We start from the raw sequence: 18662 nt of genomic DNA on the forward strand, positions 1-18662 counted from the left end.
TTCCCCTCAGGTCTTAATAGAGAGTGCTACCAAATTAAGGACATATATCATGTGGTTATACACAGAATCATCGCAGTCCCTTAAAGACAACATGCCCATTGCTCAATTTTTCTCAGCCTGTGACATGGACCACAAGTCAACACATGATCTGTCTCAATCTCCATCACTCTCCTTCTGTCTCTGTCCTGCCTGTGCTTTTTCTAAATAATGAGAAATGAGATTAGCAACAAAGCTGTTTGGCCCGTCACCGCATTCAGTTCAAGCCGCTTCTGTCTCGTTCGCATTGTGGGAGAAGTCACCAGTGACAGATCAGGTAGAGGTGCTTCAAAGGAATAAAATGATCAAGGCTTCTGGTTGAATTCATTTTGTGTGCCCCTTCCTACTTATGAATTAATCTCATGTAAGACACACGGGGAACAATTTGGTGTTGGCATGCGCTTCTCTCAACACTGCCTTCCTTTATTTACACACCTGGGAAATCCACAGGAGTAAGAGGAGGTTTTGGTCGTGCATTTGGAAAGTTGTTGAGAGAAAGGGATGAGCTTCACTGTTATTTTCTCATGTTTTCCCAATGTGTCTTATGAAATTTAAAACATAAATATCAACTTGAGAGAAATTGTATAAACCAATTATTACAGCCTCAATTAAAAAAATATTGTTTTACGTTTTAGTGTTTTATCAGCCTTTGTTTATTTAAAAACAAAGGCAGTGAATATATATATATATTTTAATTTTCTATTTAAATGTCTGCACAGGTATACAGGATGCATATTACTGTTTGCTGGGAGTTATTATTCATAAGCTGAAAAAAGAGATTTCCTGCATGAATCACATGGACATAAATTGTTTTTCAATAAACTCTTTCCCCTTGTGCCCTCTGGAAGTCTAGTAATCTGTGATTGAGAAACAAGAGCTGTGCAGACCTGCTGAGCATAATTGGTTTTGAATAACTTGGATACAGTGGCTGCGGTAATAATGTTCTTATCATCCCTTCCATATCAGGGTCTGTGCCTGCACCGGTTTTTCTTCCCTCACTCTATTAATCAGTGTCAGGATGCGTTGGAACCTGCCATCCTCCTGCAACCTCCGAGAGCCTCATCATTGATTACATTGGCTGCTGGAACAGCAGGATGGTCAGGTGGTCTGCTTTTCTGCTGCTGTTTTATCTGTCATGAAACTGACCCCATTTCAAATGAACATGTGTCAAGTCGAGGTGGAGGTTTGGGTTTGTGAAGGCTGAGATCAGAATAAAAACACTGGTCCAAGAGAACAATTGTCGCTGGGAGGCTTTTGCTGTTGTAAATGTCCCAGTTACCGTTTGCTATTGTTTTTCATTTGCTACCTCTGCAAATGCAAAACATCCTGTGATTTCTATGCCAAGTTTTACCACCGAAATAGAGCCTTTTGTGGTACAGTGAGAATACTGCTGATCGTAAGGGGTCAATGTATAGCATATCCTGTATTCTCTGTGTTTGACTCAATAGCTCTGTGTTGTATTAATCTGCCTGTTAGTGTCCTTACTCAGAGTCCCTGTAAGATTCATGACAGGGATGGTTTGCAACGTGGGGCTAACTTTGGTGTGCCAAAATAACCTTGGTGGATTCACTCTGGGTAATTTTAATGAGATGTTGGCCTGTGTGATGGGCAGGTGTGACTATGGTGACCTTGGGCGGGCTGCCCGGGCACTATGCTGTGGCCAAGGCTACCTGGGATGCTCACAGACTTTGGATGCAGTATAAATAACAAATAAATTGCCCTCCTGATCCTAAACCATGCTATGTGTATAAACTATAATCTGCTAATTGTTAATGTAGAAATTCTCCTTTGTTTCGGAAGTGGGTGTTTGGCTCTGTTTGCCACACTCTGTCTTCGTTGTTGGCAAAACCTGGCGAAAACTTTTGATACTCACATTCAAGGTGAATCCAGCGAAGCTGACTCAGCAAACAAAACTGAAGACGACTTTGAAAAGTGTTTTTCTGCAATGTCAATGCAAAAGAGGAGAACACATGACATCACTGAGAAACATTTCAGTATCAATCAAAAAACATCTAAAGGAATTTAAGATTGAGATGGACAAAATAAAGGATCTTCTTAGGTTCATCTGCCTACTTTTTAATTTTTATTGCTTCTCTACTTCTCTCTCCAACTGCAGATGGTCCAAGGCCGACCCAGAAAGAAATAATTTCTCTGCGGGCTTTCATACTTCTCTTCCTCAAGCAGCTCATCCTGAAGGTATGTTCCACCTGTCCTCGCGCCTCCCAGCCCCTCACATGACTTGATTGCTTGATGTTTGAGCTGCACCAAGAAAATATGCAGGTCTGCAGATAATTATCCTTCCACATTCTCTAACAGGCTTTCCAGGGCATGGCAAAAATGAGGGAATCTTAATCACTAGACAGAAAACATGCTTAAAAAAATACCAGAATTGTCATCGCAGGTACCTTCATTAAATACCAAATAGAAATGTTAAACACTGAATGCCAATATAATTTCTATGACCTGGAAAGCATCGGGGGGCGGGGGCGATCCATTATGTTTTTTCTGTCCTCGGCAGGCAGGCAAGATTTGGCATTAACATACCAGTTTCTGTTCAACACGGTCTCACTAACAAGCGTACAGGTTTCAGCAACAGGCAGACCTCTACTTAAAACTGGCCCTGCTCTGTAAGAGCGTACTGCCCTGCTGACATCCGTGCAGCCCAGTCTCTGAATATTTTTAAGTCCCATTTAAAGACCCACCTCTTTTCACTAGCCTTCGATTAGTGTCTCCTTTTTAACTGCCAGTGCATAGTGTTCCCTGGTTACCTTTTAAATTTTCTTTTTGCTTTACTTTACCTATTATATTATTGTATTGTATAATTCTTTGTTTATTGCACTTTTCTTGTGAAGCACTTTGGTGCGGCTCAGCCGTCTGTAAATGCGCTATAGAAATAAATTGACTTGACTTGACTTGTGTATGTGAAATCAAAAACAAAAAAAAGAAAAGAAAAAAAAAATCTCAAGCCGTTTTGCCTATTTGATTCTTTTTTATGTATGTGTGAGTCTTGCAATTTTGGGCAATATCTTCGTGGTTGAAAATGATCATAACCATTATGATCAGCTTCAAAGGTTAATCACCTGGAGATACTCTCCCATGTTAATTTCCTACTGACTTTTGTGAAAATCCGACAGTGTGTTGTTGAGTTGTTTTGTACACACACATGGTAAGGGTGAAAACAATACCCTGCTCCTGGCAAAACCGGCGCTCAGAGTAAAACACTTAGATGCTTTTTGTCAGAATGTTGTTTAAAAATGTATACCTATATGATACATTGACTTTCCCAATTAATTGCCTTGTACATCACTTTTAAAATAATGAATATGTATCCTGTTTTTGCATTATTTCAGGACCAAGGTGTGAGGGAAGATGAGCTGCAGAGCATCCTGAACTATTTGTTAACAATGCATGAGGTACATGAGTGTGTCTCTGCTCGGAGTGAACTCACTCACTGTGTTTGTGTGCCACTTTGCTGCACTACGCTAAAAGGTTGCATTTCATTTTCATAGTTTCTATTCTAGGAGATGTGTATTTTTTTCCAGCATTTAAACTAATCGCCAGGTTGAATTCATCTTCTCGACTGGCAGAGCACTTTTCATTCTACAATGGCCAGGCACTGCCCCCAGGGGCCCAGTTGTACTCTGCCATTGCAGGTGATACAATTGCAAGACACACAATTTATCTTTGCTGCATTTGCGGTTACAGAATCTGAGCAAAGAACAAAAACAGTATTCTCTTTCTCAACCTGCTTCCGTTGGTCTTTTTTTTTTATCTCTCCATCATTGCCTTTTCTGCTTATTTATCTGCAGGATGAGAATCTACATGATGTGTTGCAGTTGGTGGTGGCCCTCATGTCTGAGCATCCAGCCTCAATGATCCCTGCTTTTGACCAGAGAAATGGAATACGGTAAGCCCCTAAGGGGAAGACACAATCCCCTCGCTAAAATGAAGAGGTGATTTTACAAAACAACCATAAGCACCTTGTGCTCATGCTGCTTCTGTGTGAAGCATGAATAATTCATATGTTCAGTGAGAAATAAACTATGCATGGAAAAGTAACAATATTAACATAAAATGACACAGATGATCAAACTTGCGATGTGTGATCTTATAAAGTATGAATGCACACTGCGTAGCACTACTTGTGCATTTTAAGGAAAAGACTGCTGCTTTCATTGGGATATTAATTTATTGCTAATGTAAATTCCCTCTGAAGGAAAGTGGTTGTCAGCTTACCAGTGCAGGACCTTTTAATCATCAGGACTATATTTTATTATGACAAAATAGTGTGCCGTTGCCAGCTTTCACTGCTCGTGTCTATTTCCAGGGTAATCTACAAGCTCATGGCCTCCAAGAGTGAAAGCATTCAAGTACAATCCCTTAAAGTCCTTGGCTATTTCCTCAAGCATTTGGGCCACAAGTAAGTAAACCATTCCAATATATTGTGTAGTAGATAGTTGAAAAGAAATTCTTTTATAATAAATCTCATAATGGTTTTTAAACACCAATTCTCAAAATCTCCCACACGCACACACAACTGTATTCCAATGTACACAGGTATGTTTGGCTAATTGCAAAATTGGCCAGTATCTTGGTGACTATTGAAAACTTACATAAGCCTTTTTTAATATAAACAATTGAAGTGGCCAAATCTGCAACATCTGTGTCCTAGCTAGCTGGGAGGAGTGATAGCGATAACTTTTAATGTGCTGAGTCCTTATCTGCCTATCTTTGCGAAGGCTGGCACAATACAAAGCCCCCATTGCCTTGGCTACAGGTGTGACACAGGACTAAACCGTGGACTTGGACTGTTTTAGTTTCTCAGGCTTTCTGGTCATCAACTGGTTTGTCTTTTAGCAATGTGTGTTTGGTTATAAGAGGCCATTTGAGATGTGATGGTTTCATGGATTCCCTGCTAAGCACATGACCACATACCACTCCTGGGCTGTTTCCAATCTGTTTTGCTGCTAACAGATGCTGTGGAGATTTGGGGTCCATCCTATTTCCCCTCAATTGGCCCTAGCCCTCCATTCTCCCACTCCAGCTGAAGTCATCATCTGACCAGCCAAGTTGTAAGGGCTGTTTGAAGTGGTTTGACGGGGTCGATAACCCGTACCCCTTGATCTTCAAAAGAAGATGGGATACCTTACCCAGGAACGTGCAAAATGGAGGGGTAGGGCCAAGGGGTAGGGCCAAGTGGCAGAAATGGGTCGGACCCTTTCTGGCACTGCTAAGGTAGCCCCTGGCACTTGTTCCCTGTCGTCCATTCCATTTCCTCTCTTTCTAATAATTCTTGTTTGAGGCCACAAATGCTGGATCTTTGAACCATTCATCACTATATTAATTGCTCAATCACGCAATTCAGTTTTTCAATGTTTTTAGGAGCAGCTTCTCGTGTAATCTTTTTTTGGAAAATATTTCGGATACTTCTCTGCGTACCACTAGAGGGAGCACATATACCACCAGTGGGACATGTACCATAAAGAACTTAGTTTTGTTTTTTTAAATTGAAGTGTTTAATTTAAAGTGCCAAATATATGTCTAATGCTCTCATCTCCTGTAAGCCTATAGTTAAACATATAGATGATTCATCCGTTCCTGTCACTTGTTTGAAAAAAGAACACCTGAATTCCTGGCATTGTTCCCTAAAATCATTACTTCACTAAAGAGAAAAGTGGAAGAGGTCCAAGTTAATGTCCCGCAGGGTGAAATAAATTATAAACTACCCACTGGGATGTCAGCACATCCTCTGTATGCTGCACATTGAAAGGGAGAGAGGGAATGCCTACGGGCGGATGCCTATGATTTAAAATGCGGGATGCAGGGTTGGATGGAGAATGTATGGGGGTTGTGCTGTGCTCACAGTTGTGGGGCACCAGGTGTGGTGGTATTACTGGTGCCTGGTGTGAATGGGGGAAAAGGACAGGCCACCCCAGGCACAAGTGAAAGGCCCATATCCTCAAGGGACAGTAGTGCTTTATGAAAGCCTGCTTTCCCCCCTCACTTTATTAGCTTTTGTACATTTTATAGCACAATACTAACTTTGAGCTGCAGTGCAGCTCATAAAGAATTAAACATGTTTCTTCAATGCTTTGCTGAGGTTATTATTTTTTTTTATGTATTATCTTATCTCTTTGATATTAGATATGGGTAACTCTTGGTCACATAGTCAGTATGACTTCAGACGCGTTGTACAAATAATTATCTTTTCACCTCTTTGTGCATGAGAAGAGAGAGAGAGAGAGAGAGAGAGAGAGAGAGAGAGAGAGAGAGAGAGAGAGAGAGAGAGAGAGAGAGAGAGAGAGAGAGAGAGAGAGAGAGAGAGAGAGAGAGAGAGAGAGAGAGAGATTTTTTTTGATTTTTAAAAACACAATGTTTATTTTAAGATTTACAAGAGACCATCATGGTCCTCTACAAATGAAATGAGAAAAAAAAACCAACATACAACAACAAAATAACAGAAAACCAGAATAAATCAGGTCATAAACAGAGAATTTTGCCCAAACTCCTCACGTTCCTCATGATACTCCACCGATTAACATAAACTTCAAGATGAAAAATAAAATGAATATGATATGTGCTTCCTGCTGTATGATCACATTATGTCTAACAACAGGGTATTTAATTCATGTCTTCTCACTGAAAAGCTTGCATGCATTTTTTATTTTAACCAATCCGCCTTTATTTTAACTTAAAGAATAGGAAAAATAGAGGGACTTTACCTGGATTTACACTAAAAGCCTTCACAACAAGGCTCAACCTTCGACTGTGTGTTGTTGGTTAAGTAGACTTGTACAAGTGCTACCTCAGCTTGCTATGCCTCATTAGTCTGCACTTTTCTACCAAATGATCACATTTAAGCAGTTGAGAGAAACACTTCTCTTCTCCAAGGTATCCCATTTGCCAGCCTCTGCAAAAAAAGAAATGTGAAGTCCCAACTCATTTTCAGGCAATGGCAGCATCTTTGGCTTACCATCGTGACAGCAGTCCTTATGCTGTTTGCAGGAATAGTTTGTCACTGTGGAACCTACTCAACATGGTCATACCTCAGTTGTATTTCTGGTGACAGGCTAACTTCGTTATTCCACACACCTCACAACGAAAATTCCCCCAATTTATGACAGCAGGCAGTTCCTGACACTTGTCCCCAGAGACTGGCTCCCCGTGGGTGAGAGGAGGGAAGCAAGCTGACGGCACTCACTGATCCTTTCAGTGGCTTAGGGAGCTCTAAACAGGCCACTTTTACCATCATGCGTCTGTGTGTTTGTGTGTGTTTATCCACAGGAGGAAGGTGGAGATCATGCACACACACAGCCTCTTTACCCTTCTGGGAGAGAGGCTCATGCTGCACACCAACACTGTGACACTGACAACCTACAACACTCTCTACGAGGTAACAGCACATTCTCCTCTCAAAAGTCCCAGCACTGGTGCACCATTGGTTTTTGAGTACAGAATGTTGGACTGATGTCTTCTCACTCCTCCCTGCACCAGATTCTGACGGAGCAGGTGTGCACACAGGTTGTTCACAAACCTCATCCCGAGCCCGACTCCACTGTCAAGATTCAGAACCCAAGTAAGCCTGTTACGTGTCACATTGGTTCTATTCCACCAGAAGTATTTTGTTCTTTGGTAGAACTGACAATTTGTGTATATTTGTGTTTTGTGATGTCAGTGATTCTCAGGGTGGTAGCAACCTTATTGAAGAGCTCCGCCCCCAGCACGGAGCTGATGGAGGTTCGGCGACTCTTCCTTTCAGACATGATCAAACTGTTCAGCAACAGCCGAGAGAACAGACGGTGAGCAGAACTTAAGCTGCCTTTTACCCGCCTACTCCATCAATTATCTAGCTGATTAATGCATCAAGGAGAAGAGAAACAGAAGAACGCTGTTCCCATGTACCATGTTTAATTGGCACATATTGATGGAAAATCATCCTTAGACATTCACATCTTATCTAGCAGATGTTTCTGTGACGGTTTTTCATTCCTGCTTTCTCTTTTTTTTACTCTCACATCCAACTTCTTCTGATACACGCACACACACGCACACTTTAAGACATATTTATAATTAAATTATAGGTCTTAGGAAACCAATGACCTAAATCAACAACATAATTAGTGAAAATTAATAGGCAGAAAGTGCTTTGTCAAGTCAAACTGTTGAAGTGGGGGAAAAAAGGAAACACTAAATGGGTTTTTAATTGCTGCCCCTTTTCTGTTTTGGCTGTCACTTTGTTTTGTGAGATACTGCTGCCAGATAAACAACCAAATGAATGAATGAATATATATATATATATATATATATATATATATATATGAATGAATGGCCAAATGATCTGGTATAATGTGAATATCAAATGCTCAAAGAATTGGTTTATACAAATTAAGATATAAACAAATCATTTTAAATGTCAATTGAGAAACTTAAAGTAGATTGTCATTCAAAAAAAGTCATTTTACCACCAACATTAACAGTAACTCTTAAACTTGCTGGAGATAAGAGGATCAGCGTTTTCTTAAACTTCTCAAACTATTGTGTCTTGCATTCTGCATACTTTTATTTCTTGATCATACAGTGATGTGTGTATTGCAGGTGTCTACTTCAGTGCTCTGTGTGGCAGGACTGGATGTTTTCTCTTGGCTACATAAATCCTAAAAACTCAGACGAGCAGAAGATAACTGAGATGATGTACAACATCTTTCGTATTCTGCTCTACCATGCCATCAAGTATGAGTGGGGAGGATGGCGTGTGTGGGTGGACACACTCTCTATAGCCCACTCTAAGGTGAGCACCGTACTATACAACAAAGACCTAACACTGACCTCTGCTGTCGAGGGAGACAGTTTTTTTTTCAGTCTGTCATATCTGAACGGTTGAGCTTCTTCTGAACTGAACTTTCCAGCATCACAACTACGCAGCTATCATCCTGTATAACATTGCCCTTTTTACAGGTGACATATGAGGCACATAAAGAGTACTTGGCCAAGATGTATGAAGAGTACCAGCGCCAGGAGGAGGAGAATATTAAGAAAGGGAAGAAGGGCTTGGTCAGTACCATCTCTGGTCTATCTGCTCAGGCCTCTGGCATTACGGGGGCAATTGAGATCAGAGAAATGGAGGATAACTCCCAGACACCTGAGAGTGAGACGGACTATGAGAGTGCTGACTCGCGCAACCCACTGGCTGAAAGGAAGGGGCCTGACGAGGGCCTGAGCAGAACGGAAGGTGTGGTCCATGGGGTCAGGGTCGAAGTCCATGACCTTCTGGTGGACATCAAGGCTGAAAAGGTGGAAGCCACTGAGGTCAAATTGGATGATTTGGACTTGTCCTCTGAAACTCTGGGAGTATCTGTAAATGGATCACTGGTGGAGGTGAATTCTCTATTGGACAATGTTTATTGTGCTGCTGTGGAAAAGCTCAGCAGTAACGGCAGCAGTATCCTGTTGCGAAAGAGCAGCATGGATGACAGGAATGCAGCCCCTCTCATAACACTAGATGATGACAAGGACATTATTGCTAACTGCAACAACTTCTTGTTCGGTAATGTGGCAGGCAGCATGCAGGACAAGCTACTGCCTGATCTCAGTCCAGCTGAGACCCTGGTCCTGCCAAGCCCAGAGCCTCCGGTGCAAACCACCGCCAGTGATGAACTGAACCTTCTAGCTCACATGACAGGCAGCTCTGAGCTTGGCTCTTTACCCAGCATCCTGGAGAAGGATGAGTTTGAACTACAGGCAGCCTTGGAGGGCATCAGCTCTGTGGCTGATGCCAAAAGCCCAGTGCTCGCCGAGGGAGCAGCTGCGGTGGCATCTGACGGGGGCCCCTCGGCTGGTAAGACCAGCAGTACAGCAGATGCCACAAGCAACACTTCAGACGCCGAGAGATCCGATGATGGCAAGGACAAGGAGATAAAGAAGATTCAGACAACAGCCACCACACAGGTTCGTCTGAAACAATATCAGTTTATTAATATAAATTGAGTTGTCCAGTTGACCTGGAAGCTCTTTGCCAGGGGGAAATATAACAGTGGACAATCATGAATGCTGAAACTTTCCGTCAGGGTCAAAGAGTGGAAAGCGCAGAGGGGGAGACCATTTGCCATTGTCAGGCTGTGTTAGCGAGAGTTCCATATTATTATAAGACCCAAAAGGATCATTCTATCCCCAACTCCGCTTGTAATGGGGACAGGGAGGCCTGGTGCACATCAGGCAACATCCCTCTGAGACTCGGGGAAACTGGGTTGCTGGAATAGTTGGCTGAGAGAAGAAATAGACAATGCACCAATCACCTGGGATTTGTCCTTTGCCCCCCCCCCCCGTTTTTTTTGCCTGGACCGGGTAACTGATGCAGGTCCAGTGGGAGATGGGATTTCTTCCATCGTGTTTTGCAATTTCTCCTGTTCAATTAAATGTTGGTGTTTTTTTAACAGGCTTTTTAGAAGTTGCTTTGAGTTTGTCGTATTTTTTTCATTACCTGCTGGCAGAAAGAGGTAACCCGAGCTGTCACTTTAATCGGGAAATTCATCTTTCACAGTGTTTGACAGATAAATTCTATCTCATTAAGAGTGCACTATCCATCTCCAGGAATAGGATTAGCAACTAGTCTGTGTACATTATCTCATGATGGACATAGACTGTATATGTGATTCTAAATTCATTAATTATAGTGGTCAGTTGTTCTCCCATCAGAATCTACATGGCCGCCTAGCCACTCAAATGGAGAGGGACATACGTGTGGACCTGGGATTCAGGGGGACACTGATGACAGAGGAACAGCGACGTCAGTTCAGCCCCGGCCCGCGCACCACCATGTTCCGCATCCCAGAGTTCAAGTGGTCAACCATGCACCAGAGACTGCTCACTGACCTCCTGTTTGCACTGGAGAGTGACGTCCATGTCTGGAGGAGGTGTGTGAAGGGGTTTATGTGTGTTAGAGAGAGACGGAGAGGGAGGGTGAGCAGGTGCTTGTACTGATTCTCAGATTACTTCTTCTGAATCAGAGCTAACACCGTATTTTATTGCCGTTTTAGACGTATTGAATCTGACTTTTTATGTACATCGATTTTTATATAAATGCTTTATGTTTACTCCGCAGTAAATCGCGCTATGATTTATATCATGTGGGAAATGCTTGTGCCCATAATAATCCTGTTTTTTAATTTTTTTTTATCTCACCTTTCCTTGCAGCCACTCCACCAAATCTGTCATGGACTTTGTAAATAGTAATGAAAACATAATTTTTGTCCACAACACCATCCACATCATTTCACAAATGGTTGACAACATCATTATCGCCTGTGGAGGGATTCTGCCCCTTCTCTCAGCGGCCACCTCTCCTACTGTAAGTGCTCCTTCCTGTCTTCACTGAAGGGATATACTGCCATCTAGTGGTAGTTTATCATAAGTGGTTGGTCTGTTGTTGTCTGTACTTCACAACGATACTCCTGTTGTTCCTGTTGTAACAGGACTTGATTGAGTCTATCTTTGCTCATCTTCACCTTGCTAAAATAAGACTGCGGACATTAGTTGGTGCATTTTTTAATGTTTGTAATTAACCTCCCTGTTTGTCATTCCGTTTTTTCTCAGATTCATGCTATTTTAATTTATCTCCCTTAATTTCAAATTGTATTCACAACCCATTTGTCCTTAACACTCAGTAAAGAAAAAGTCAGATTAAATATGAAAATGTGTTAGTCCTTTGAACGTGTTAGAAAACCTATCAACTCACAACACACTTTTGTTTTATATGACTTGTATCTTCTATGTTGCTTGTGAAAGACTGAATTGGACAACATCGAGGCAACACAGGGCATGTCCTCAGAGACCGCCATCACTTTCCTGTCCCGTCTCATGGTCATGGTAGACGTGTTGGTGTTCTCAAGTGCCCTCAACTTCAGTGAGATTGAGGCTGAGAAGAACATGTCCGCTGGTGGCCTGATGCGCCAGTGCCTCAGACTTGGTGAGATGGTGTTTGTATATTTGCTGTTGTGGAGGTGATTGTCAGTCGTGGCAGTCAGGGAGAACTACATGTTGAGTTTTGGGAGAGGAAATGCATCCTTTTCCAGTTACACCGGGAAATTGATGAGCTAGAAAATACCGTGACAGCATTCTTTTCACACACTGATAGTTTCTCTAATCCCTGCAAAGCCTCTGTTTGATCACAAAAGCTAATTAATTTAAGAGTCCTTTGCTAATTGTGAAATAAATTGGAAAAATGCACAGGATTTTGCAGCAGTAAAAAAAAAATACCAGGATCATAATTACAGAATTCATGACAAGCCGAGGGGATAATTTGCAGTGCGATCACGTAATCTTTGAAGATTGGTAGCCTTTTGTGTCTGTCATCGGTGTGTCTCATAGGACTTCATGAGGTCCTCTCTACTGTTGTGTGGTTCACGGCCTAATATACATAATAGAGATTAAATGACCTTACATCTCAATGCAAAGTAGATAACTGCTGAATTTACAATTACAAAATTTCATTCATTTCACACAAAAAGCAGCCAGATAAACTGTGTGTTTGTGTCTCTCTCTGTATGCATGGTTGTTTCCGTTTCTTTATGTGTGGAGTCTGTTGACTACACGTTGCAACGGGGGGGTGTAGGGAATAGCCTTCAGACTTCACGGTGTCCTCGTTCCAAACATGCAATTCCTCATCACCGACCTCAGTGCGAAATTGGTCTGACTGCTGATTTTACTGCCAGTGTCCTTCCCTGTAGCCTGAAACAAATAGTCATCATAGATAACTGATTACTTTTAAAGAGGTCATGCATGTTATCAACAGTTAATTTCCATCGGACTCCTGAATGAGAGCCTATTTGTATGCTGTGCGAATGTGTGTGTGTGTGTGTGTGTGTGTGTGTGTGTGTGTGTGTGTGTGTGTGTGTGTGTGTGCGTGCAGTGTGTTGTGTGGCTGTTAGGAACTGCCTGGTGTGCAGGCAGAGACACAGAGACAGGGGAAATAAGTCTACTATCCCCAACAACATCAAGACTCAGGAAATCCTGCTAAATGCTGTGACTTCCAGCAAGGTAGGATGTGCTTTCAAAACTTTTAGTTTATGTTCTCCCAAGTTAAAAAATCTTCATCAACACAGTGTATTTCACTGTAAGAACACTTTTCCATGCTCAGTTTTCTTACATCCATACCTATGTTACACTATAATACAAAATCAGTCCTCTAACCTACACATGCTGGCAGATTTCTTTTCATTTCTGTTCATTCCGTTTGTACGTTTTGTAATCTCTAAATCATGTTAAAAAGAGTAGAACATTTGTTTAACTGAGCTTTGACGGATCTGAGTAGCATGTCATATTGTGTTATCTTTCTTCTTCAGACAGCCATAGAGATTGTCCCAAGTAACCAGTCTCCCATCAAGGACCCCGATCGCCTTCTGCAGGACGTTGACATTAATCGACTGCGAGCTGTGGTGTTTCGTGATGTGGTGAGTGTCCGCCTGTGTGTAGGCCTGTGTATGTGCAGGGTGTTCATTTGGAGGACATGCATGTGTTTGTCACAAAGACTTGGCTGCAGGTAGAGAGGATGAAAATAGGATTTGAGTTGTTTGGCAGACGAATAGGTGTGCAATGTAACACCCTCTGATCAACATGGACGGATGTGTTTTGAAGTGTTAGAAACATGTTAGAGAAAAATGGCATTGTAGCAGTGGATTATGTGAAAAGAGATCTTGTGAATAGAGAGTGGTGTGACCATATTGTGATTCTTCTCCACAGGATGACAGCAAGCAAGCCCAGTTCCTGGCTCTAGCTGTGGTGTACTTCATCTCTGTCCTCATGGTCTCCAAGTACCGCGACATCCTGGAGCCCCAGCGTGAGACTGCCAGGATAAGCAGCCAGACAGGCCACAGCATGCGTCAGGAGATCAATTCACCAACCAGCACAGGTGTTGACAGCTGTGCTCTGCCTTTCTTACATCCATTCTTCCTGCTCAATAATCTCAGCCAGTGCTGATATAAATGAATGTTAAGTGTCCTTGGTCCTTCCTGATACAGCGCTGCCAGCTCGAGCTGAGAGCTCATTCAGTAAAATAGCAGGGATACCCTGTCTGTACTTCACTGGCTCACCTATGATTTATTCATGAGCTCTGCTCGGAATTAAATGTGGAAGCAAACTGAAGCTGGAGATGATACTTTATGGACATGCATAGGCATCGTTGTTCTCTCTGAAATGAAAGGTAGTGTGTGCCTCAAGTCATAAATCCTACATTAAGTCACATAAAAGGAAATCAGTGGCTGCCTACAAAGGTTTTACACCCACCTGCCAACTTGCTTTCATGAGATGCTTGTGCGAGCATAAATTATCAACTTCCATTCAGTCAAAATGTGAAGTGAACAAAAGAAAGTGGAGGAGAGAGGCCAAAGGAAATGAAAAGTGTAATTTAAAGAGGTAGGAACAAGAAAAGTGAAGTGAAGTGGAGATGAGATGGGGAAAGCAGCAGCATGCTAGCTAACCACTGTGGATTTTGGGGGCAGTGGAGCTAGGCTTGCTATTTCCAGCCCCATCTGTCAGTGCCCATTAGGCAAGCAATCCACCAGAGGAGAATGGGATCATAGAGGTTGCTGGGAGGAGAGAGGCACAGTGCCGCCTTCATAAATTTCAGCCCAAAATGGGGGGAATTTTCCAGACGGCATGTGGCAACCGATTGTCTGACGAACCAGGAAGCCAGACGACTCTCTGGCTGAATCAGGCCCCGCTGATCTCGTTAGCGGGCACGAGATGAATATTAATAGCCTTGGATCTAGTTAACCACTGGACTAGGATGAACCAAAGTCAAACCAGAGGGTCACCTGTGCAGGCGGATGGCAGACTCAACAAACTGTTTATTGGGTCAAGTTGATCTCTCTGTAGTCAATGTATTTTCAATGTACGAAGAGACGGGATGCTGTAGTCTAGAATCAAAGATGTAGGTTCACACTCGGAAACTTGTGTTTAAGGAAATGTAAAATGTACAGTTTGTTATGCACTAGAAGAGTTGCTATCTGACTCTACCACTGTTTCAATGCAGTTCAATAGATGTGTCCCAAGACTTTAGGCGGGAGGAAACTGAATAAACCGATTCATGTTTTATTAGCATGGAAGTAGAATAACAGAGATAAGCTCACCACAGGATCAAAGCTTCAGAGAGAGATTCATAAAGCTGTGTTGGCATGACTCTTTCTGGACATGCTAAATTTACTCTTTGGTTAGGAATGTATAGCTATGGAAAGCAGTTTTAGTCACAGCTTTAAATCTTTATTTCTATTAATTTATGTAGTCCACATATAGAAATTATCGCACATTTATCTAAATATGTTGATCAATATCTAGTGAGCAACAACAATGTTATTATTTACGATACCTTTTTAAAAAATGATTACTGAACTAATTTACCCAGGACAAGCACCAAACATTCGATGGTTCTTACTTCTGAAATGTCAGGATTTGTTTCACATCAATGTTAATTTGATAACTTTATGATTTGGGACTTGATGAAGCAAAAATTGTGGTTTGAAAACTTCACATAGGTCTTTTGAAAAATTGTAATGTGTATTCATAGAATTGTAATCAAATTTGTCTTTTTAAAGTTTTCTGTGTGTGTTCTACAGAAACACCCCTGGCATTCAACAGCAGTGAAGACCATCTTGGACCATCAGACGATCTCCACGTAGAGAACTCTCTCCCCCACACAGACTCTGGGATCGGAGAGGAGCAGGTAGCCAACCTCCTCAACGGGTCTGACCCAGACCACAGCACAGGACGGCCGAATGCCTTGAGTGAGCAGATATCAGAGGTGAAGAAGTCCCAGGAGAGTTTGTCTGAATCACCTTCGGTAGAGGTGCTGAAACTGCCCTTCTCCATCACCAGCAGCAGCCAGCCCAACAAGGGCATCAGTGTCAAGGAGATTCTGAAGAGTCTGGTGGCTGCTCCAGTTGAAGGGATGGAGACTGGGCTGGAGCCGGTGTCCTACCCTGACATCGCTGCACAGGCCCAGGCCATGCTGCCCATGCAGTTTCACTCCTTTGACAGGTGAAAGTAAAGAAATGTTTTTATTCACTATGTACATTTCATCATCATGTACATCAAAGTTAACTATTTTGTAACTCTTGCTGTTTTTGTATGTTTTTCCAAATGTTCCAAATATCTGTTGGTATCTAGTTCTTTCTTTACAATACTGAAGTTAATTAACATATTTTCTTGTCAAATCTATCTGTGAAAATTTTGTTTCCAAACAATTATCATTGTTTGGAAAAGCACGTTTAGAGCTTATCAATCTGCTACTCGATTTTAATGCATTACAGAAATGAATGGAAATCATGGCAATGACAGGAAAACTACCTTAATATTTTAATATGAAATTTTTTTTAGTTACAAGAAGAAGAAGCCCAAACTTGCCCAACATCGCGTTTAAACTAAAGTTTGGATCTTAATATGGAAAATGAACTTTGTGAAATCTAAAAACAAACAAGGATGATATAATATCAATAACTTGTGTTTGTTTATGTTTGAATCTATCATTCTCTGCGGATAGATATCGAACATTTCATACCACAAGATGTGTGTTGGGGAATACTGCAGAATACTAATGTTAATCCTTTGGGTTTATGATAGTAATGCAGTATAACACTCATGGTTTCTAAGTTGCATGCAACTCATTCTTCATTTCAGGCCACTTGCAAAGAATTCCTGTAATCGAAATGGTCTCTGAAGCACTGTGTGGCATTGCTGCAGTTTATTTACATTCATACTTACATTGGGGCGGCTGTGGCTCAGGACATAGAGCCGTTTGTCCACCATCCGAAGGTTGGCGGTTCGATCCCACCTCTCGCCAGTACACATGCCGTTGTGTCCTTGGGCACCCACACTCTGACTGCTCTTCCGACAGTGCATGAATGAGTATGAATGTGACAGAAAATAAATAGGTAAATGGTAAATAGCAGCGTTGTATGAATGTGTGTGAATGGGTGAATGTGACTTTCCTGTAAAGCGCTTTGAGTGGTCTATATGACTAGAAAAGCGCTATATAAATACAGTCCATTTACCATTTACATTCCTGGATTAGATAAAAACCACGCAGTAATCTGAATTTGGGAGTTTACAAACCATCTCCTGCAGGGACTTCCAGCTTCAGCTGCCACTGATCCCCGTCTCCTATGGTTGACAAAGTGTTGAGAAAAAAAAGTCTTCATTCTCATGAGAGTAAATTTGAGTTAATTTGACACAGGATAAAACTCCTCCTGTCCTTTGGACACCGCTGAGTCGAGTTTTCATGTGTGTATGTGTAGTCACTGCCCGGCAGGAGCAGGCAGGGGACACTGTGTGTCAGGAGGAACAATGGGACCTCCTTTCTATTTAATACATGCATGCTGCTGGGCTGAGCTGAGCCTGATGAATAGGGTAGAAGATGGAGGAGTATGTGGGGAGAGGACAGCTGAGAGGGGTGGGGGTCTCCAGGGTGTTGATGACAGATTAAACAGAAGCGGCCTCACGCCACACCAGGGCCAGCCCTGTCACCCTCACCGCTCACACCCGTAATGGGAACTGGCATCCTGAAATGAGTCGCCACGGCAAAGTGTATTATTTTTGAAGTGCTTTCACACAAACCCTCCTGACCACATTTACAACTTTGTCTCATGCTTTTCATGTCACTCCCCCACCCCAGCCTCTATTTGCTGTGTCTAATTGTTTGCCACCTGCCAGTGAAATGAGCTGCCAGCCGTGGACAGGCCTTTCATTTGTCTGTCAGCGCAGCAATAAATTGGGAGTGACAACATCAAAAAAGAAAAAGGAGGGGAAAAAATGGCTTAAAGTGGAGTGCACTGGGGCAGTTGTCGCACAGGCTCCTCTACGATAGACTTCCACAGAGGAGGGGTTTAAATTGCTCAGCATCCAGATTTCCGTTCAACCAGATGGGAATACAGTGCCGAAATACTTCAGTAATCCTTGACTTCCTCCCTTTCCCCCTCTCCTTTCCAAAAAGAATCCAAATTAGCTCTGTGAGATATTGCATATTTGATTTTGCCCATGATGGAAAGAAATGATTATTGGTTTTAATTGAATTTGCGAGAGGAATGTAAGAACATTTCCTCCATAGCCATCCTTAGAGTCCTGCATTAAAGCACTATTAGATTAGAGTCAGTCTGTTGGATTTATAAAAGAAACATTTCATGGGTTGCTTTTTTTTTTACAACGCAGTCTCCCACAGCTGCAGACCACATTAATATTCATCCCAAGATTAATCCTTGCTTTATTCTCTGCAACTCAATTAAAACAATCCTATTAATAAAATATGCGCTAGATAATCTATACATGATTCATGAGCACTCACTTTATGAATTATTCATTAAAAATGCGTTTGTGTTTTATCAACATACTGTAGATCTAGTGTAGGGCCCCAGCTATGCCAAAGAACGAGCAGAAGATGTGAGCAAGGGATGCATTCGGAATGCAAGATTAAAATCCACACCCAGTTCCTACAATCACAACCGACGGTGTTGCTCTCCTCTGTGAAGTCTCATTGACAGAGATCTGCTAAATAAATGATATTTGTCCTCAGTGTTCTTCAGAGCACAGATCTGTCTGCAGAGATATTAATATTTCAGGGAGTTTTCAAGTTGTTCTCTGACTTG

The 18662-nt window shown here is 42.1% G+C and overlaps 1 protein-coding gene across 3 annotated transcripts in view; it reads left to right on the forward strand.

Moving 5' to 3' along the window:
* Positions 1 to 18662, forward strand: part of nbeab (neurobeachin b) — a 167459-nt gene that overhangs the window by 55717 nt on the left and 93080 nt on the right. For all 3 annotated transcript variants that reach the window (XM_035622279.2, XM_035622278.2, XM_035622280.2), the window contains exons 14-29: positions 2153 to 2232; positions 3387 to 3449; positions 3846 to 3943; positions 4364 to 4456; positions 7321 to 7429; positions 7531 to 7612; positions 7712 to 7835; positions 8632 to 8824; positions 8992 to 9981; positions 10729 to 10946; positions 11227 to 11380; positions 11818 to 11998; positions 12941 to 13068; positions 13374 to 13481; positions 13771 to 13939; positions 15642 to 16062. In XM_035622279.2, the coding sequence (XP_035478172.2) occupies positions 2153 to 2232; positions 3387 to 3449; positions 3846 to 3943; positions 4364 to 4456; positions 7321 to 7429; positions 7531 to 7612; positions 7712 to 7835; positions 8632 to 8824; positions 8992 to 9981; positions 10729 to 10946; positions 11227 to 11380; positions 11818 to 11998; positions 12941 to 13068; positions 13374 to 13481; positions 13771 to 13939; positions 15642 to 16062 (3211 nt within the window). The remainder of the gene's footprint in view (positions 1 to 2152; positions 2233 to 3386; positions 3450 to 3845; positions 3944 to 4363; positions 4457 to 7320; positions 7430 to 7530; positions 7613 to 7711; positions 7836 to 8631; positions 8825 to 8991; positions 9982 to 10728; positions 10947 to 11226; positions 11381 to 11817; positions 11999 to 12940; positions 13069 to 13373; positions 13482 to 13770; positions 13940 to 15641; positions 16063 to 18662) is intronic.

The sequence above is a fragment of the Scophthalmus maximus genome, chromosome 11 (assembly GCF_022379125.1).
Source record: "Scophthalmus maximus strain ysfricsl-2021 chromosome 11, ASM2237912v1, whole genome shotgun sequence".
Taxonomy (NCBI): domain Eukaryota; kingdom Metazoa; phylum Chordata; class Actinopteri; order Pleuronectiformes; family Scophthalmidae; genus Scophthalmus; species Scophthalmus maximus.